At 45.3% G+C, this 22,654-nt stretch overlaps 1 protein-coding gene across 2 annotated transcripts in view; it reads right to left on the bottom strand.

The window, feature by feature from the left end:
• LOC137549360 (kelch-like ECH-associated protein 1A) overlaps nucleotides 1–22,654 on the bottom strand; it is an 80,692-nt gene that overhangs the window by 30,632 nt on the left and 27,406 nt on the right. For both annotated transcript variants that reach the window (XM_068271198.1, XM_068271199.1), the window contains exons 3-5: nucleotides 21,518–22,153; nucleotides 6,373–7,049; nucleotides 4,339–4,544 (exon numbers count right to left, since the gene is read on the bottom strand). In XM_068271198.1, the coding sequence (XP_068127299.1) occupies nucleotides 4,339–4,544; nucleotides 6,373–7,049; nucleotides 21,518–22,081 (1,447 nt within the window). In that variant the 5' untranslated portion in view covers nucleotides 22,082–22,153. The remainder of the gene's footprint in view (nucleotides 1–4,338; nucleotides 4,545–6,372; nucleotides 7,050–21,517; nucleotides 22,154–22,654) is intronic.

Raw genomic sequence — 22,654 nt, 5'->3', positions numbered from 1 at the left:
CTGATCAGAGATACCCATACCCTTAATTTCAGCATGAAATCTTTCGGGAATCGGCCTTGTGATGCCACCTGACTGCCTCCGCTGCCCCCCCCCCCACACACACAATTGTAAATATATCTTCCCCCCGGTGTCCATGCATTGTAATCTCAACTGCTCTAGCTACTGCGAATATCCAGCTGCTCACGGTCTCCTATGCTGTCTCCCTTAAGGGCTGCAGTCACATGCAGCCACACATGCATAGTGTGTGACATCACACAAATGCTCCTGGCAAGACTTTGGGAAGCAGCTGACAAGACCGGGAGTCACCGCAGCTGGAGCAGGTGAGATATCCAAAATAAGGGCACCGGGGGCACATTTACATTTGGGGGTACAGCGGCACACTGTTACCACCACACACCTGGTTGGACTGACATTTTCCAGCATGCTCAATCAATACATTTGACAGATTTTGGCTCAAAATTAGCTATAATCACAGTCACAGCAAAGAGGATCATTTACTTGGCCTGCCCTCCCTCCTTGGGTCAACAATTCAGTGTGTGCACGTTGCCTAGGTAACAGGCATTAGTAATTAAGATGAGTTGACAATTTGGGGAAAACAAGCTACTGCTAAACTCTTTCCGGAAGACAGAAGGGGAGGCCTTGTTTTGTTCCCACAACTACAGAAAATAGATATTTTTGTCTGTTCTACTTCATCACAGTCGTCAATGGATCCATTGGGGTAAGCGGACTGCACTTCTGTGATGTCCACAATTTTCTGTCAAGAGTGGATGTGTTTCCCATGTAGAATAGGGTTGAAATGCATCTACCCCGGGATCCAGCCAGACCACAATGGACCATTAAAAGAGACACTACACTGTCCACTCCCACTGTCGTTCATAGGACTTCTTGGAGGAACCAAGCCTAATTCTCCTTCCTCTGTTCAGAAATTCCCAATGTAATTGCGAGTTTGCAAACCCATTCTCCACAGCAAGCACTGATGGTTAACAGTGTAAGAGCCCTTTTATAAAACCTTATAAAGTGTGTGGAGAACTAGTTGCCCACACTTCACATGTTTATCATAGTAGGACATTCTGGTACTTTTAAGTTCCCCATTGTACAGTTTATGATCTGTACAATTTCTCCCTTCACAGATCCCTGGAGTAACACACATAAAATAGTGTTACTCACCCTGCCTGCTCTGATAAGATCTCTGCTCCCAAATGTCTAAATCCTCCTCCTCCTGCCTGACTGACCAGCAGCAGAGATTACCTCTTTGTATGCTGATTCAGCCTCTACATCTGCCTGCCAGTCCTCCTCCATGCCTCTGTCTGGAGGGCTTCTCATCAACAACAATTGGTCGGCAGCAGCAGGAAAAGAAGTGATTGATACATAAGCAGGGTCGGACTGCGACACTGAGGGCCCACCAGGAAAATTTCAGCTTGGGGCCCACATGCCCTCTGATTAAGAGCTCACATACCCATGTATTTTGTAAATTTTGCACAGATGTCAGTGCTATATAGATACATAATAATTTTGTAGGACTTTAGACTATGACTATGGTAGGGAATAGATTGTGAGCTCTACTGAGGACAGCTGCACCAAAAGATGGGTATGACCATGCACTGGAACATGGGCGTGGTCATAATGGGTCATGGACAGACCCAAATACGCTAAATAAAAATATTAAGTAGTCACACACCTCCAGATAATTAAGTAGCCGGGTGCCTTACAATGAACAAATTAAATAGTAGCGGGACATAAATTCATGATTGGTTTGGAAAGAGTAAAACTGGATTTTATTATAACTAGAGGTGGGACGAATCCCGTATTTCTTTAAATTTGAATCCAAATATAAAAAGGTTCTTAAATATCTTGAAACTTTTGAATCTCGAATATCATGAATCCTGTAAAAAAGAATTGTGTGATCCATGGTATAGCTGCCCCCAGTATAGGAAGCCAGGAATAGGTGTCCCCAGTATAGGTAGCCAGGCATAGGTAGCCAGGTATCGCTGCCCCCCCACCCCCTATAGGTAGCTAGGAAAAGGTGCCCCCAGTATAGCTAGCCAAGTATAGTTGCCCCCTGTATAGATAGCTAGGTAAAGGTTCCCCCAGTATAGGTAGCTAGGTAAAGGTGCCTTCATCATAGGTAGCTAGGTATAGGTACACCCAGTATAGCTAGCCAAGTATAGTTGCCTCCAGTATATATAGCTAGTTAAAGGTGCCTTCAGTATAGGTGGCTAGGTATAGGTGCCTTCAGTATAGATAGCTAGGTAAAGGTGCCTCAGTATAGGTGGCTAGGTAAAGGTGCCTTCAGTATAGGTAGCTAGGTATAGGTGCCTTTAGTATAGATAGCTAGGTAAAGGTGCACCTAGAATAGGTAGCTGGAGTGGTAGCCCCATCCTCCACTCAATTCTCCCTCTTCCTTCGCTGACCCCCCCCCCCCTCCCCGCCACAGGTAAAAGCAGTGGCTTCCCTATTGCCTTGATTCCAGTGTGGAGCGCAGACCTCTCTCTTCATTAGTGTTTCCCCAATGCTTGGCTTCTGCTGATGATGCAATCAGCATCATCAACAAAAGCAAGTAACTAGGGGAACAGTCAGGAAGAAGAGAGAGGCTTGCACTCCATGCTGGAATCGAGGCACTAGGTAAGCTGCTGCTTGTACCTTTGCGGGGGGGGGGAGGTAGCGGAGTAGGCCCATGGGCAAGCGGAGGAGGTGCGGGGGTTGTCGCGATCTGTGGTCTGGTTGTGAGGCAGCAGGGAGAGGGGGGCCCCATAAGAGAGCGGCGCTGGTGCCATGGCAACTGGCACAGGCGCCATTTTTAAAGTACAAAAGGGCCCGTCGTGGATTTGCACGGCTTCCTGGCTGGCCAGTCCGAGTCTGTATATAAGGCAGGGTATATGTGCATCCAGGAACTACACACTTGGGTGCAACGGAGGGGAACCCGAGACACCAGAGCTGCAGTGAGGGACATATCGGCTGCCAGATCCTGGAGGAAGCCCTTGGTAAGTAGATCTTTTTTTTTCCTCGGACCTGAGGATGAGAGAAAATTCTGTATTCTACTAGGAGAAGAGGAATCCACAGTGACAATCGCTGCACACTATGTCATGGCATGCCACAAATTGAGAGGAGCATAAATTAACTGTATTACTTAAAAATGTCCACAAACTGCCACCCCACTGTACCCCTACTCCACCCCCTTTCATGTCCCCATTCCCCCTGCCTTGGCAATGCCTGTATAAATCTTGGTTATGCTAATAAAGCCGTGTAAGAGAAATGGAAGTAACAAAAAGGCCCCTTTCACAGCAGCCAGTAGCCAAAAGGCAAGTGTCTTTATAGTCTTGCTGTTCTACTATCACTGGATGCTGGTGGAAGTGGGGTACTGTGTGTGTGAGTGGGGGAAAGGGGGCACAGTAATTGCCAGCTGAGGCCAGTGCCCAACTGGCCCCAGTGTGGCACTGCCACTGAATCTGTGAATACTCTTTTACCTTGCTTAGAAAGGCTGCTGAAAACTGCAGTTTTGCTGCTGAAAACACAGTGTATTAGAGCTGGTTCAGTCAGACGTCTGGCAACGGCTTATTTAGCCAATGCTAAACGATTTTCTGCTACCGCACAAAAAAGCATCTGGTATCAGTTTGCATTGATTCCCACAATTCTGTTGGCACATTTTGACCCCCTACGGGGTCAGGGAACCACAAACGCAGCTGACGAGGATGCAACACATAGCGTCTAAGATGAGAGATGGGATCTACCACAACATTAAAATAAATGATGACAACTGATGTTACCATTGTTTAAAAAAGGCTTATATTCATTTGAATGGAATAATGGTAGATCCCTTTTGAACAACACTTTCGACAGCCGGCGAAAACTTTGCGTTTACCACTCTTGTGAACCAGCCCTTATGGAGTAAGTAAGTTTTAATGGACGTTTATCAACTCATGTAACCACTGTACTTATAAGCAGGAATTATTTTCTGTTTAAAGATATCCCTATTGTCTTAGAGCTTCTCCTGACATCTCCAGAGTTAAACAAAGAAGGAAAGTCAGACAGTTTGTTATAGAGTTTTAAATCTTTACAGATAATAAAGTTTGGAAGGAATTAAAAAAAAGTACAAATGACAAATGCTAGTTCTATTCAATGCACAATCCAATAATTCTTCATGGAGTACCCCTTAAATTACAGTCAGTAATAAGCATTTTCTAAGAATTAAGGGACAATGAAGACATTGGCTTCTAGACTTTTCCACAGCTTCCACAGAAATGGCACATATCCAACACTTTTTAGGATGTCTAGATAGGAGGTGGCTAACAAGGTGCTGAAAAATAGTTATATTGTCTAGATAGTATTTTTCTTATGTACCTGCCCCACTCCGAATAGTCCTCATTGGAGCCACTGGGTACCACACATTCTCATCTGGATGGTAACAGTCAACAGTGTCCAGTCGGTTTTCTCCATCAAATCCACCAACTGCATACAAAAGGCCACGGCATGATGTTATTCCAGCACCAATCCTGGCAATGTTCATGGGAGCCACAAATGACCACTGATTGACTTCAGGATCGTACCTAAAACATTGAATAGTGTTCATCATTAACAACCTGCTGTGACTCTGAAATAATATATATTCAACTACTTGTATTTATGTTTGTATCAAAATAACATCAACTAAATATTATATACTTATTTTATGTACTGATATGATATGACATGAAGTTATTTTCTGATTTGCTTCTTAGATAAGAAAGAAATAATATTTAAAGAGAACCCAAAGAGGATTTTCTAAAGATAATAGGGCACAGAGGCATGTTCTATGCACAATGACATGCCTCTGTGTCCTTTTATGGCTGCTGCCAGTGCCCCCTGGGCTCTGCTGTCCCCCATGAAAAATAGCGCCAGGCTATTCTGGCAATCTAATTGTTGCTAGCCTTCTGTTTACCTGGCATTTGTCAATCAGCATTGCCTCCCTCATTTCATGGCTCCCCCGCCTCTGTCAGCTTCCTCCAATTGGAAGGTAAGGCACGACCCAGGAAGTACAAAATAACTGTTCTTACTGGTTTCACTTGTTCCTCTCAAACACACTACTTACAAAGCGATTTTTTTTTAATATGACCTGTACATACCATGTACTAAATTTCCAGTTGAAAATCACTTGTTCAGCTCTTGAGCTTGCCTAGGTAGCTGCCGAAAAGCTATCCAGCTAAAGGCTGCCATATTGTTTAAGAATAGTGTCTGTAGGTGGACTTGGTGGAGTAGGTCGATTTGGTGGAGTATTACCTTCAACTCTATTGTTTGATTTTTAGCAAGTTGCATCCTGGACAGGACTGTGTACATGTCCAGGGGACTACGTGGATACTCGCCACTCATCATTTTGGCACCGGGTGACTTAAATAACCACTTACCCTGCTACTGCACAAATTCTGGGTGGTGTTAATTACTATTCCCCTTTTGAGTCGTAGCAAATCGGAGGGAGAAGTAATTCAGTGTCTAGCGATTGGTGGAACCTGAATTACACTGTTGCACATTATGTCTATGGTGGCGCCCAGGTCAGGCACAGCGTGGGAAAGAGCGCACTCCAAAATCACCTGCTTCGTCCAAGGGAACCTGAAGCAGTTTGTCTGGCAGGAAAAAAAATCTATGGATCATTTTAGGTATTAAATATGTGTATTTTGTCACACATATACACTAGCATTATCTGCTTTTGCATTATATGTTAGTGCATATTATTACAGTCTTGAAAATACTATCAGTTGACAATACATATACATGGCTTTCAAAACAAATAAAATATTACAATGTTGAGTAGATTTATAATTTACACTTGTATAAAGAAAAATAGATTTTGCCTTCAGTTTAGGAAGGGGTTCTTCACAGTAAGAGCTGCTAAAATGTGGAATATTTTACCACAGGAAGCAGTTATGACAAAATCTATATCTGCTTTTAAAGGAAGTGGCTTCAGATGCTTTCTATGCATTGATATTGAAGGAAATCCACGGCTATAATTACTAGGTAATTCCCAGCACAGTTAATCCAGGGATTTAATCTGACTGCCAGCTAGAGTCAGGAAGGGTTTTTTCCCCTTAAAGGTTAATTGGCCCAAGCCTTGTACGTTTTTTTATTTGGGGGGGGGGGGGGGGTTGGTCGGGGGGCTGTTGCCTTCCCTTGGATCATCTACATGAGGGTTCAGGTCAGAAATGTGCCTAATGTTTACTTTTGTATTTTTTATTTTTTTATACTGGACATCTTTTTTAAACCAAACTGTATCACATTTTATAATTTTACATTCCTTTAATACTGATCAATTTCTCGACTACATTTAAAATTTTACTGAAAAAAAACTCCTATTCTGTAAATCTATACATGTTTAGGGCAACAGCATGAACTAGTATATTTTACCTTTCAACACTTTTATGGTGTTCAGAGCCACAGGATCCTCCAACAGCGTATATGCTTCCATCCACTACAGCAACTCCAACTCGATTCCTAGGTACATTCATTGGCGATCTTGTTTCCCATTGGTTGGTCATTGGATTGTAGCAGTTTAAAGAGTCTGAGTCTGTATTTTCAGTAGCAGAGTGATTCCTTCCACCTACAGTATAAAGCAGTCCACATACATTACAGGCTCCAAGGCCACTCCTGGGTTCTAGCAGGTTTGTAAGCTTTATCCACTCCCCATTCTGTGGATTGTAGGCATCCATAGAGTTTAGTGAGCTCTGTAGGTAGCCTCCTGCTACATAAATTAGTTGGTTACCCCGTACTTTTGTTGGAGGAAGAGGTTTGTGCAATGACATTTCCTGGAAGATCTTAGATAAAAACATCCTACATGTGTTCTCCTTATTTAGAATGGGACACTGTTTTAGTTGAACTGCAAGAAACTTGGGAGGCAGTGCATAGAGTTGAACAGCATCCAGTAGCATGCAAAAATACTGTGCTCTGCTCTTCAGATCCCACTGCATCCACCTTACACAGGCATTGTATACTTCTGTCTCGCAAAGGACATTCAAACTTTCCTGGCTTACCAGGTCTAGTAGTTCACAGTGGTTAAGGTTTAGAAATTCTTCTTCTTGTGTTACCTAAAATTAAGAAAAATGCATTTTACATTAAAAAAAAATAAAGATAGTTGTAACGATCGGTGTAACACAGAGAGGATCTGATTACCGGTGATCTGCAGTATCACCGAGAATACAGATATATACCCGATTATTGATGATCTGCAGTATCACCGATAATCAGATATATCTCTAACCTCTGGACACCTGAGTAATATGAGTGTTTGGTGCAACCGTATACTTTGAGGAGAGCACCCGCGTAAAGGGTGTAAAGCAGTACGAGATAGTGCTCAGAGAACAGGTTCCTTCCACTGGTCTGATGCTCCCCAAGGGGTGGAGCCGGACTGAGAGTGGGAAGGAAAAGAGAGTGAGTGACACCAAAGGTGAAGTGTCACTGACAGAACTGGGAACTGTCTCCCAACAGGGAAGATAGTTCTCGAGGTCGGACAGGCCAGGACGATAACACACAGACAGATAAGGTACAGAGACAGGAGACAGATGCGGAATCCTAAGACTAGCAGAGTTTGGCAACAGAGTATCAGATGTAGCGAAGTACCTAATCAGAGATCAGAAGAATGGTCAGGAAAGCAGAAGGTCATAACAAATAATCAACAATGCCTAGACTTGGGTGTGAGCTCCTAGATCATCAACACCCCGGAACTGGTCTAGATAATAATACAGATGGTAACAGGATTCCTAGACTAAGGTGTGAGCTCCTTGGTCATCAACACCTTGGAAACTGTTCTAGATAATAACACAGATAATAACACAGATAATAACAGGATTCCTAGACTAAGGTGTGAGCTCCTTGGTCATCAACACCTTGGAAACTGATCTAGATAATAACACAGATACTGACAGAAGGTCTGAGTGCTACCACGTAGTGATCGCAACACCAGACACCAGAGAAATGACCAGCACCCAGTATATATACCCCAGCGATCTCCAGCGCCACCCCTAAGTGCTGGACCAATGAAAACTGATGGAATTGTCAGCTGACCGGCTTGGTCAGCTGACGCCCTTCGGACTGTCATAGAGGCTCTGCCTCTCCGCGCACGCGCGCGTCCTCCTGAACCTGTGTGGACTATCAGTCCCAGCCACACCAGGCATGTGTTGCACTGTTTCTGCTGTGCTGTATGCGGAACCAGCCGCACCGCTGTCCAAGCATGCGGCGGTTCTTCCGCGTTCAGCAGTACTGTCAGAACTATGCCTATGCGTGTCCACATCCGCGTCTGACGCGGAATCCGCCGCCCTGTTCACAAAACATGCGGCGGTTTCCTCGCGCTCCGTCATGCCAGTGGATGCAGACCCACGTGCGCAACCTGCTGCGTTGGACGCGGAATCAGCCGCCTTGCTCTGAGTACTCACGGCGGCTTTTCCGCGTTGTCTCACAGTACCCCCCCCCCCCCCCCACCCCCCCCCGTCCTGAGGAGTGGACTCCGAACAGCTCCAACCCGGCTTCCCAGGATGTAGGGCGTGGAACTCCTTCTTCAATTTATCCGCGTGCATGCGACATTCAGGTACCCATGTTCTCTCCTCAATACCATACCCTTTCCAGTGAACTAGATACTGCATTGAGTTCTGTACAACACTTGAGTCTAAAATCTTTTCTATTTCGTACTCAGGTTGGTCATCTACCATCACAGGAGGAGGAGGAGTGGGACCTACGTGAACTGCTGGTTTAAGCAGGGACACATGAAAGGATCTTACGCCGCGCATGCTGGCAGGAAGATCAATGGCATAAGTAACATTGTTGATCTTCCTGGTCACTGGAAAAGGGCCCACAAATCTGGGTCCTAACTTGGGCGAGGGCTGTTTCAGAGTCAAGTGACGCGTGGACACCCAGACCAAGTCTCCTGGCCGGAACTTCCACTCTATGGAGCGTCTCTTGTCAGCGTGACCCTTCTGACTTTGAAAAGCCTTCTCCAAATTATTTTTCACGCTCCCCCAAATGTTCTTAAATGATTTTTGCCACGCCTCCAAAGCTGGAAACGGAGTGAAAGCTACTGGCAGTGGGGAGAACTTAGGCAACTTTCCAGTTACCACCTGAAACAGTGAAAATCCAGAGGATGAGCTTTTCAAATTATTGTGCGCAAATTCTGCGAACGGCAAGAACTTGACCCAATCATTTTGCGCATCCGCAACATAACACCTCAAAAACTGTTCCAATGACTGATTCACTCTCTCAGTCTGACCATTGGTCTGTGGGTGGTAGCCCGACGAGAATGACAGTTCCATGCCCATTTGATGACAAAATGCCCTCCAGAATCTAGAAACAAATTGGACTCCCCGATCCGACACTATGTTTTCTGGAATGCCATGAAGTCGGAAAACATGGACGATAAAAAGATCGGCCAACTCCTGGGCCGAGGGGAGTCCTTTCAAGGGCACAAAATGGGCCATTTTACTGAAGCGGTCGACTACCACCCAAATGACCGACATGCCTTCAGACCTTGGAAGTTCACCCACAAAATCCATGGATAAATGGGTCCACGGCTCATTCGGGGTGGGCAAAGGCTGCAACGTTCCCACAGGTGCCAGACAGGAGGGTTTGCTTTTCGCACAAACTGCACACTCCCTAACATATTCCTTGCAATCTGTTGCCAGAGAAGGCCACCAAGCACATCTGGCAACCAGGTCCTGTGTTCTGGAGGCCCCCGGATGTCCAGCATTCTTGTGCGAGTGGAACATCTGTAAGACTTGGAGACGAAATGGCAGTGGTACAAACATAACCCCTTCCGGTTTTCCTGCTGGAAGTACCTAAAGTCTCTGTCCAGTCTTTCCAAGTCTCTGTGGCTGCCAACACAACTTTCTGTGGGATAATAGTTTCTGGGTCTGAGGACTGTGCTGTCTCTGGTTCAAAACATCTGGACAGGGCATCCGCTTTAATGTTTTTACTACCTGGAGTGTACGTGATAATAAATCTAAATCTCGAGAAAAACAATGACCACCGAGCCTGACGGGGGCTTAATCTTTTAGCCCCCTCAATGTATTCCAAATTTTTGTGATCAGTGTAAACTGTAATCGTATGTTCTGCTCCTTCTAACCAATGACGCCATTCTTCAAAGGCCAGCTTAATGGCTAGGAGCTCCCTGTTGCCTATATCATAGTTTTTCTCTGCTGGTGAAAACCTACGAGAGAAATAGGCACACGGGTGTAATCTTCCCTGCAACCCAGAACGCTGAGACAGCACAGCCCCTACCCCGACCTCCGAGGCGTCCACCTCCACAATAAAGGGATAGGAGGTGTCAACGTGTCTCAAAATAGGTGCAGAGCAAAACAATTCTTTCAAAGTGGAGAAAGCGGCCAGGGCTTCGGGGGACCAGGTCAGGTCAGGAAAGCAGAAGGTCATAACAAATAATCAACAATGCCTAGACTTGGGTGTGAGCTCCTAGATCATCAACACCCCGGAACTGGTCTAGATAATAATACAGATGGTAACAGGATTCCTAGACTAAGGTGTGAGCTCCTTGGTCATCAACACCTTGGAAACTGATCTAGATAATAACACAGATAATAACAGGATTCCTAGACTAAGGTGTGAGCTCCTTGGTCATCAACACCTTGGAAACTGATCTAGATAATAACACAGATACTGACAGAAGGTCTGAGTGCTACCACGTAGTGATCGCAACGCCAGACACCAGAGAAATGACCAGTACCCAGTATATATACCCCAGCGCTCTCCAGCGCCACCACTAAGTGCTGGACCAATGAAAACTGCTGGAATTGTCAGCTGACCGACTTGGTCAGCTGACGCCCTTCTGACTGTCATAAAGGCTCTGCCTCTCCGTGCGCGCGTCCTCCTAAACCTGTGTGGGCTATCAGTCCCAGCCACACCAGGCATGTGTTGCACTGTTTCTGCTGTGCTGGATGCGGAACCAGCCGCACCGCTGTCCAAGCATGCGGCGGTTCTTCCGCGTTCAGCAGTACTGTCAGAACTATGCCTATACGTGCCCACATCCGCGTCTGACGTGGAATCCGCCGCCCTGTTCACAAAACATGCGGCAGTTTCCTCGCGCTCCGTCATGCCAGTGGATGCAGACCCACGCGCGCAACATGCTGCGTTGGACGCGGAATCAGCCGCCTTGCTCTGAGTACTCACGGCGGCTTTTCCGCGTTTTCTCACAATAGTACAGTGGGCTAAAAGAAAGGTTTGTAGTATATTTGGGGGTTCTTAGACCATAGTGAGAAAATAAGGTGCACTATTTGTGTTTGTTTCTATATTGGCCTATGAGCCTAAACCCAATGACCATCTTGGATATTAATATGTGATATAACATACTAAGGGCCATATGCAATTTCCTTTTCCCTATAGTACAGGAGGTAAAGGGAAACTGTGTATCATATGGTAAAATGGTGGTCAGTTGCCAGGGTGTCCTAAGTGAGAGAATATGCTTGCCTGAAGAAGTATGTTTTCAGGTTGCGTCTAAAAAGGGTAAGTGTGGGTGGGTGGCAGATTTGTTGAGGGAGGATGTTGTAGACGATTGGAGAGGATTTAGAGAAGTCTTGTAGGCTGGAATGAGAAGAGGTGACTAGAAAGGAAGATAGGAGAATATTATGAGAAGAGCGGAGATTGCCTGTAGGATGGTACCTAGAAATAAGTTTATTTAGATAATAAGGAGCTAGGTTGTAAAGGTCTTTGTAGGCGAGCGTCAGGATTTTGAATTATATACTTTGTGTAACTAATTAATTCTTTTGATGTAAGCATACTGTTAGGTCATTTTCACGCACGTCTTGTACAATTTATATACCTGTAGACCTTAAAGAAAATCTGTAATGTAAAAACCTCCCTTAGGGGGTACTCACCTATTGAGGCTTCCCCATCCTCCTCGGTCCCACGGTGGCGGCGAAAATCCTCCCGGAGCGGCGGCGATGTAAATATTTACCTTTTGGCTCCACCGCAGGCGCAGTATCCATTCCTTCCCACGGAGATAGGCGGAAATAGCTGATCTCCGTCGGGCTGCTCTACTGCGCAGGCGCAAGTCTCCTGCTCCTGCTCAGTAGAGCGGACCCGATGGAGATCGGCTATTTCCGCCTATCTCCATCAGAAGAGCCGCAACAGCGCCCCCGCTGGAGCCTGGAAAGGTAAATATTGAACAGGCTGTCGGGGCTGTCGGGCCACTGTTCGGAGGGCTGCAGCAAGACCCCCGTGGGACAGAAGAGGACGGGGGAAGCCTCATTAGGATCTGGAGGCTTCCCCCTCCCTAGGTGAGTACCCCCCCCCCCCCACCCGGGGGACATTTTTATTTTTACAGTGTCTCTTTAATATCACTGGCAATTTATTTTTCAGCTTCCAGTTTTGCTGCTGAGCTTTCTTTTTACAGTTGTATTACTCTCCATGGGGTTGATTCACTATCACTATAGCTCCCCTTACTGCAAGCTTAGCGTGCCTTATCAGCGTTAACATGCCTTATCAGAGTAGCATAGCGTGGGCTACGAATTTATGCCTGCTAATTGGCAATGACAAGAGCTCCACTTGTCCTGCCCTGAGCCCCTGCGGGTCTAATCACTTTAAAGGACATTATCCCTGCACTTTATATGGCCCAATAGGCTGCCTGTCACTGGACAGGGAGATTGACAGGCAGCCTATTGGGCCAATCAAAGTGCGGGGATAATGTCTTTAAAGTTATTAGACCCACAGGGGCTCAGGGCAGGATGAGAGGAGCTCTCGTCATTTCCAATTAGCAGGCATAAGTTTGTAGCGCTCGCAATGCTACTTTGACAAGGCACGTTAACTCTGATAAGGCACGTTAACTCTGATAAGGTACGCTAGGCGGTAAGGGGAGCAATAGTGATAGTGCATCAACCCCCTTATTTTGTCAATACAGATATAGTCCCTTTTTGCTTTAGAATTACTTTAGAATTTGTAATCCATACTGGCCTTTTTGTGTACAGACTGTTTGCTCCTATAAGGCACGCACATACACATAAGGCAGTATGCCTTACTCGTTAAGAATCTGAAAGTTTCTCATTTACTTTTGGTGTCCGTGCTCTGTAATTTGCTATCCCAGTGACTCCCTAAGCTGTTTAAACCTGGCTGGCTATACCAAAATTCATAGTTTTTGCTGCTCCATTGCTGCTTGCGCACAACAACTTTAACCTCCTCCCAACCGCCTAACGCAGATCAGTGTCGTGAGGTTGGCAGCCCCAGGACCGCCTAATGCCGAAAGGCGTCAAGTCCTGGGGTGAGGCTTTGCAGGAGATCGCATACGCCTCTGCGTGCTCATCTTCGCTTGAATTGCAGATCAGCCTTCCAGTGGCGATCGCTGCTAGGAGACTGTTAGACGGCGAAACCGCCATCTATTTACATTGTACAGCGCTGCGTAATATGTTGGCGCTTTATAAATACAATAAATAAATAAATTGTACAGTGCTGCGATCTACGACAGCGCTGTACTGGGGACAGCCATGTCACTCGGCTGTCCCCTAGAGAGGCTCAAGAGCGATTGGCTCTTATAGGGTAATGCTGGCGGGGGGAGGGAGGGAAAAATAAATAAATAAATAAATACAGGAATTTATTTAAAAAACACACACAAATAAATAAATAAATAAATAAACAAACAAACATGCCAGCAGGGATCAGGGCCCACAAACAGGATGCTCTGTTGGTGGGCAGAAAAGGGGGAGGAAGGAAATACAGGGTACATTTCTCTGTTTTCCTTCTGTCCTGTGGAAGAGTTCAGGTCCATTTTAATGCAGTTTACTGCATCAAGCCCAACATCTGGTTTATCTGAAATGACCAAATCAAGCAGAGAATTTCCCCTAGTTGTAGCTCTCTGCAAGACTTGTAATGTCCACCGCGCTAAAAAAGTTTTACACTTTTATTGCAAGAATTAAACACGTAAAATAATAGATTTGACCTTAGGCTAAAATATATAGCACCTTCCCCTTTAAGACAAAACGGCCATATGTTCATATTACGAACCAATACCTGAATCATTGCATATGATTACTAATAATACAGCATTAAGATCTTGAAGTGCATATCGGCTTCACGCTGCATTACTATTTTATCTCTGGAGAGAATTTATCTTGGACATTGTGCTAATCGCAGATTTTTTTGTGGCCTTTCGATCTTTTACTGGGATCCCCATTTTTATAGTAGCCTTATGCAAACTCACTGCAGTGGGTCTGAAGGAGTGTTCTATGTGTGGTGGCTGTTTTGTCTTAAAGGGGAAGGTGCTATATAGTTTAGCCTTAGGTCAAATCTATTATTTTACGCGTTTAATTCTTGCAATAAAAGTGTTGACATTTTTTAGCGCTGTGGACATTTAATATATATTGTTGTTTGCTGGTATTAGAGGATTTACCTAGTCCATTCAGCTGCTGAGAAATCCATAGGAGCAGATATTTGTGTACATTTAAGACTTGTAATGTAATGTTATTAAAAAGTATCTTTCCTTTCCAATTTACAGCTAGCTGTGAATTTCCTAGCTAGATGAAGATGCTTGAAAGAAAGATGCCGGCACCATCAAATATCTTCTTATGCTCTTTTATTCATCCAAGAACAGCGTAGCCATCATAGCAACGTTTCAGAGAACACTTCTCCTTTGTCAAGCTAAGCTACGTTGTGATACACTTAATATACATTCTTTCACGCTTTATATACAAGACATGGTAGGTAATCCACCAATAGCATGGGAGATTGGTGTTTAACCAATCCCTCAGGTCCGCTGCTAGTCGGACCTGATGGGGAACTTCATAGCTTTAAGCCTATTGGGCGCTGATAAGAGAACACGCCTCTCCCCTCTTTAAATCTATTGGTCGCCACCACGAGCCACCGCTATCCATGCCGCGCCTCCTCCTGCGTGCACCACCCACCATCTCCACGTACAGCGGACCTGATGGGGAACATCGCAGGGTGACGTGGGTGGGAACAGCGTCATACGCCTGTCCACGCCCCGCCAGAGGAGCAGCCAATGATGTGGGCGTCGGCAACCGTCGGCACCTCCCATCACCCGCGATGTAAACAAAGCGGCAGAGCGTGTGGCGAACTATACAAGTCAGGGCGATCATACATTTTGTTACACAAACAAGACACCGGCAGAAAGCCATAAATAGAGGAAGCTGGGAAGGGAAGAGAAATAGGGGACAACAGGGGAACACACACTATAAATGAATACCATAGTAGCATAGATTGTGATGTCATATACATAAATAAAATTACAATTACAAGTGCAGCAGCCCAAGGGGAGGTACCTACAGAAACGGCAGCAGATCTAACTCACGGTTTAAACCCCGTGGTTCCATGGTATCGAGTTTTTTTATCCAAAAAGCCTCACGCCATAATAACTTTTTGATCCTATCACCACCTCTTCTAGGGGGTAAAACCTGCTCCAGAATCATAAATCTAAGTTGAGAGACATTATGTCTAGCTAGAGAAAAATGATAAGGGACTGCCTGATCAATCAAACTTTCCCGTATTGCATGTTTGTGGGATGAAAGTCTCACTTTCATTTTCTTAGTGGTCTGGCCAATGTACAAAAGGCCACAGGGGCATTTGAGGGCATATACTACATACATTGAGTCACACGTGTGACATCCTTTAATCTAAAATTTAGTGCCCCTATGGGGATGTATAATTTCATCACCTTTAATGACCGAACTGCAGTGAACGCAGTTCAAGCATGGAAAGGTACCTATTCGAGTGGAAACTGATTTAGGGGGCGGATTTGTATCTGCATGTACCAATCGGTCCCTAAAATTTGGTGCTCTACGATAAGAGAACAGGGGAGGATTCACAAAATGTTCTATGTCTGGAAAACTGTCGGACAAATAGTGCCAATGTTTCCTAATAATTTTAGACACATTATTACTAGCTGTACTATATCTGGATACAAAGGGTATCCTATTTGACATCTGTCTATTATTTCTTTGTCTGCCGCCGTTGCCCAGGCACCTCCCATGGGCTGCCTGCACAACATCAGGGGGATAACCCCTCTGTGTGAACTTTAAATGCATCTGGTCCATTCTCTCTTTCCTCACTGTCTCATCCTCTACAATTGTCTGCACCCTCTGAAACTGACTGACTGGAACCGACCTCTTGGTGGCCCACGGGTGGAAACTCCCAAAATGCAACAGGGAGTTTACATCCGTGGGCTTGACAAAAAGGTCGGTGGTCAAACGGCCATCCTGTCTGATGACCATGGTATCAAGAAAGCTGATCCTCTCTCTAGAGCTGTGGATAGTAAGTCTAATATCGTGGCATTGGTCCATTAATTCTGAGACAAAAGAATCTAGGGTCGAATGCGGTCCCGCCCACACGCAAAAAACATCATCGATATATCTTAACCACTGTAGGGCATGTTTTTTAAACAAAGTGCTGGTATATACATACATCTGTTCATATAAGCCCATATAGATGTTTGCGTAGGACGGGGCCACATTCGACCCCATAGCAGTGCCCCTCAAAGGTCTTTTACATGCAATTGAGGGGCACTGCTATGGGGTCGAATGTGGCCCCGTGGTCATCAGACAGGATGGCCGTTTGACCACCGACCTTTTTGTCAAGCCCACGAATGTAAACTCCCTGTTGCATTTTGGGAGTTTCCACCCGTGGGCCACCAAGAGGTCGGTTCCAGTCAGTCAGTTTCAGAGGGTGCAGACAATTGTAGAGGATGAGACAGTGAGGAAAGAGAGAATGGACCAGATGCATTTAAAGTTCACACAGAGGGGTTATCCCCCTGATGTTGTGCAGGCAGCCCATGGGAGGTGCCTGGGCAACGGCGGCAGACAAAGAAATAATAGACCGATGTCAAATAGGATACTCTTTGTATCCAGATATAGTACAGCTAGTAATAATGTGTCTAAAATTATTAGGAAACATTGGCACTATTTGTCCGACAGTTTTCCAGACATAGAACATTTTGTGAATCCTCCCCTGTTCTCTTATCGTAGAGCACCAAATTTTAGGGACCGATTGGTACATGCAGATACAAATCCGCCCCCTAAATCAGTTTCCACTCGAAAAGGTACCTTTCCATGCTTGAACTGCGTTCACTGCAGTTCGGTCATTAAAGGCGATGAAATTATACATCCCCATAGGGGCACTAAATTTAAGATTAAAGGATGTCACACGTGTGACTCAATGTATGTAGTATATGCCCTCAAATGCCCCTGTGGCCTTCTGTACATTGGCCAGTCCACTAAGAAAATGAAAGTGAGACTTTCATCCCACAAACATGCAATACGGGAAAGTTTGATTGATCAGGCAGTCCCTTATCATCACAATCTATGCTACTATGGTATTCATTTATAGTGTGTGTTCCCCTATTGTCCCCTATTTCTCTTCCCTTCCCAGCTTCCTCTATTTATGGCTTTCTGCCGGTGTCTTGTTTGTGTAACAAAATGTATGATCGCCCTGACTTGTATAGTTCGCCGCACACTCTGCCGCTTTGTTTACATCGCGGGTGATGGGAGGTGCCGACGGTTGCCGGCGCCCACATCATTGGCTGCTCCTCTGGCGGGGCGTGGACAGGCGTATGACGCTGTTCCCACCCACGTCACCCTGCGATGTTCCCCATCAGGTCCGCTGTACGTGGAGATGGTGGGTGGTGCACGCAGGAGGAGGCGCGGCATGGATAGGGGTGGCTCGTGGTGGCGACCAATAGATTTAAAGAGGGGAGAGGCGTGTTCTCTTATCAGCGCCCAATAGGCTTAAAGCTATGAAGTTCCCCATCAGGTCCGACTAGCAGCGGACCTGAGGGATTGGTTAAACACCAATCTCCCATGCTATTGGTGGATTACCTACCATGTCTTGTATATAAAGCGTGAAAGAATGTATATTAAGTGTATCACAACGTAGCTTAGCTTGACAAAGGAGAAGTGTTCTCTGAAACGTTGCTATGATGGCTACGCTGTTCTTGGATGAATAAAAGAGCATAAGAAGATATTTGATGGTGCTGGCATCTTTCTTCCAAGCATTGAGTTGGCCAGGAGTGCTGCCGGGCCTTGCCAAGGCACATCACACAGTTATCACAGAGGGGTGCCTCACACACCTTTACTAGCTAGATGAAGATGAAATTGCTCTTTACAAGCCTTAATTCTTTGTTCAGTATAGACAACTTAGAAATGCCCCATCTTGCTGCATGAGATATTAGCTGCCCAAAATATGAGCTTGTTACAGAATAATTCTTCATATCAGCTCACTGTCCATACAATTGTATGGACCTGTTCACAGTACTGTGTTGTAACTGATCACGTTATTCTAACATGCTGCATGCAGTGTCTGAATTCTGAAAGTCTATGTCAAGTCTCCATTGCAGTTCACAGTCATTATAACACATGCATTTTGCAACTGACCACTGTGAACCTAGCCTCAAAATCTCTGTAAGTAATCTTTTGGGCTAAGGCCAGGGTCACACATAGCAGAAATGCTTGTTTTTCCCATAGCACATAGTAAAAACGTATGCATTTCTGCTAAGTGTGATCCTGGCCTAAATTCACACTTGTCCATGTGGCAAACCATCAGTTTTCTACTATGGGCGTCTTTTCTTGCATTTACGTTTTTCGTGTGCGTTGTGCATGCGTTTCTGTTCATGTTGTTTTATTCCTATTCATTCAAGTAAAAATAAGGAATTTCCAAATTAGTTTTTACCTTATTTGTGCAAAAACAAATCAAAAACGGATGCAAAATGCATGCATTTTTTAACCATAGGAAAGCATTGCATGCAGAATGCATGCGTTCTCCATACAGTATGCAGAAAGAATTAACTTGTTGAGCATTTTAAAAACAAAATCAAAATACCAATGCGTTTTTTGTGTGGCCCATAGACATTGTCATTACCGAATTTCCGCCATATAAGACACACTTTTTCTCCCCCAAAAATGGGGAGAAAAAGTCCCTGCGTCTTATATGGCAAAGCCAGGGAATCTCCAACTTCGGAACGCCTGCCAATACGAACCGCCAACCCGTCACCATGCCGGGGATTCTCTGCCTCTTGTGTCTCCTGTCCCCCAGTCCCCCGGCCCCATGCTGCAGTGTATAGTGGCAACTTACCTAATCAATGCTCCTAAGGCGATGTCAGACCTTTGCGTGTCCTTTCACTAGCCTCCTCTCCCTCCCCTTTGTCTCTCCTGGCCCCCTGTGCTGTAATGTATAGCATCAGTTTACCCTCAAAGTGCCCGTGATGAATGCAGACATCCGTCTCCACTTCACTTCTCCCTCTAGAGTCCAGCTTGAACTGACCGCGTCATCAGTACAAGCCACCCACAAGAGCGAGAATTAGAGTGGAGACAGATGTCTGCATTAATTGCGGGCGCATGGAGGGTAAGCTTCCGCTATACATTACAGCACAGGGGGCCAGGAGAGACAAGAGGGAAGGAGAGGAGGCCTGCGGGGGGTCTGACCTCGCCGCAGGAGTCATTCATTAGGTACGTTGCCACTATACACTGTATACCCTGCACTGCAGCACGGGGGGCGTGGGGGGGGGGGGCAGGAGACACAAGGGGAGGGAAAGAAGACACATGGGGAGAAGGGGGAAGGACAGAAGGGGACACATGGGGGAGATAGAGGGACGTATGGGGACACAGAAGGACACATGGGAGAAACAGAAGGACACATGGGAGGAACAGAAGGACACATGAGGGAAACAGAAGGACACATGAGGGAAACAGAAGGACACATGGGGGATACATGAGGACACATGGGGATACATGAGGACACATGGGGAGACATATTGGACACGTGGGGAGACATATTGGACACATGGGAAAGACATGGGTGTCACAGGGGGACACATGGGGCATACAGGATGACACATGGGGGGATACAGGAGCACACATGAGGACACATGGGGATACACGAGGACACCATTTGGGGGAGAACATGTACAAGACGCTCCTGGAACATGGACGCACCAGGTTTAGTATGTATATTTTTTTCCCTGATTTTTGCCCTCTAAACCTGGGTGCGTCTTATATTCCGGAGCGACTTATACGGCGGAAAATATGGTATATGCCTTTTTTCATGCGTTTTTCTAAAACACATGCTTTTCAGATAAGTGTGACCCTGGCCTTAAGAATAACTGTATTTAACATGACTGTACACATGACTTTTCACTTTAAAAAAAAAAAAGTGTTTTACTGAAGTTTAACATTATCTTTTTACAATTTAAAATTTCATTTAACATTCTTTGACCCTAATCCAATGAACTTTTCTCATGTGTTTTCTCTTTGGAAGTGTTTTCTAAATGTAGCTACAAAGTACCCTTTCAGCTTCTAGGAAGCAAAAGAGTAGTAATCTCAGACTTAGGGCTGGTGCACACCAGGCGCTTGATTCACTAAACCGCGCACAGCTGCACTAGCATTTTTGCGCGCAAAAAGACGAAAACACGCGAAAACACGTGCTAAATGCTAGTGCTGCCATGGTATCAGTTACCACGATTTAGTGAATCAAGCCCCAAGAGCGGTTCTGAGAGTTTTTAAAAATGCTTGCCGGTTGAAAACTGTTTGGCCAATATATTGTAATAGGATGGTGTACACCAGAGTGGTTCGTTTTTTCCCCCAAACGCAAACTCCTGTCCTGCAGCATTTTTGCGGATTTCTGAGGTGTTTCTGCCTCAATGTAAAGTATAGGAAAGTTACAGTTATAGTTCAGTTACTGTAACAAAATATAAAAAAATGATACAACAAAACGCTCCAAAAAATGCTAAGCATGTTTAGAAAATCGCTCCAAACATGCCTAGAATCACTCTGAAAAACCGCTTCAAAAACCGCTAGCTTTTGCGAATACGTTAGCGGTTCTTGGTGTGCACTGGCCCCTAATGTAATTTCGGACAACTAAGGCTGTGTTCTCACTTGAATTGAGAACGGACATTTTTGTCTGTTCTCCGCTCATACCAAGACTGACATGAAATGGCTCCTATTTCATGTATAAGAGCTGTTCACACTTGTCAGCCTGCAACGGATCCCTATATGGATCCATTGCGGTAAGCGAGCAGCACTCCTGTGCAGTCCCCAATAATCCCGGAAGAGCAGATGTGTTCCCCATATAGCTTGTGGGGATAATGCATCTTCCCCGGGCCACAGTTGGACCACAGCGAACCAGCAGAGTGGACACTACACTGTCCACTCCCGCTGGCCACACATGATCTGGCCCAAGTGGGAACTAAACCTAATTTTATGCAGCCCTTTGCTTGTTAGCAGTTGCAAATGTATTTTATTTATAAGGTGTGAAAACACATCCAGGGCTTGATTCACAAAGCGGTGCTAACTGTTAGCACGCTTGTGAAACCCCCCTTAGCACGTCTAAACGAGCGCAAAAATTTATGCGCGTAAAACCTTACGCGCGCACTGCACAGAGCGCAGGGCGCTCCGCGCAAAGTGCGCGATCTGATTGAGAAGACCGGTGCTAACCTACTTAGCACGCCTAAAGACTTTAGACGTGCTAAGTAGGTTAGCACCGCTTTGTGAATCAAGCCCCCTGTGAGAAAACACAGAAGGAATTTTCTTTTTGAATCAAGGACATTATTTATGATCGAAATGCTTACCTCGCTAAAGTGCATATTGATGTATTCTTTTCCCTTTTCATGCAGCTCTGTGCATCCAATCTGTTTAGCAAAGTTGGATATCCCTATAACATTACTAGGATCCAGGTGCTTAACAAGAAAGTCACTGCATGCTTTAGACACATCTTCCATCTGGTACCTCATAGCAGCTAGGAGAACATGTAAGACACATTTCTCTCCGACTGTTATCCTTGATGTGTAGGCAAATTCTATCAACCTTTGCAGCACAAAGGGACATATGTCTTTGATGATGATCTCCTTGGCATTGCACTCACGGAAATTGTTGGTAAACATAGCCTTGAAAAAGGAACTACAAGAAGCAAGTACAATCTTATGCACAGGGAAGTCCTCTTCATGACCATTGTAACTGACTTTTAAGAGGACATCACATAACTGGTTATTCCTTCTGAGCTCATCCATCTTCTCAAAGGCCTTTGAAGCATGATTTTCAATGTTGTAGTCAAGGTAACCATGCCCCTTCATAGAAGGGACAGCAATGGTGGTTGAGTTTGTTAACTTAGCTTTTTGCTTTCTTGGACACAACATTCTCAGAAAAAAAATGTATGGCAGTACTTAATTTATGCCATTTTTTAGCAGTTTTCAATGACACATTGGGGCCTAAAAAAGAAAGAAAAACGCATTATGCAAATTAGTATCTACATTAAAATGAAAATGTGCCAGTCATAAATAAATTAAAGGATACCTTTAAAACCATCTTAAATAAATTAAAGGTTGCCTTAGCCTAATTTAAAAATGACGCCCTGTGTGTGTGGGGGGAGGTGCGCATAGGCTTACCACACCTCCCGTGGCCCGGCGTCTTCTATGGTACCCCCGCTGTGCCTTCCGTTCCTCATTTCCTGTTCAGCATGGTAGGTGCCCTTTGACCTGGGCATACTGTGCTGCACATGTGCAGTATATCCTATTGGGCTTCCTCTGACGTCGCATGCCAGTGAAGCATGTGCACACCAGCGCAAGGATGTACCCGGCATGCATGCGCTTCACTGGCGAGCGCCGTCACAGGAAGCCCAATAGGACATTCTGTGCATGTGGAGCGCAGTATGTCCAGGTCAAAGGGAGCAGACTGCACCGACCAGCAAATGAAGAATAGGCACAGCGGGA

Source organism: Hyperolius riggenbachi, chromosome 1, assembly GCF_040937935.1.
Source record: "Hyperolius riggenbachi isolate aHypRig1 chromosome 1, aHypRig1.pri, whole genome shotgun sequence".
Classification (NCBI taxonomy): Eukaryota; Metazoa; Chordata; class Amphibia; order Anura; family Hyperoliidae; genus Hyperolius; species Hyperolius riggenbachi.
The sequence above is the reverse complement of the archived record's forward strand: the minus strand, read 5'-3'. Positions and strand labels throughout refer to the sequence as shown.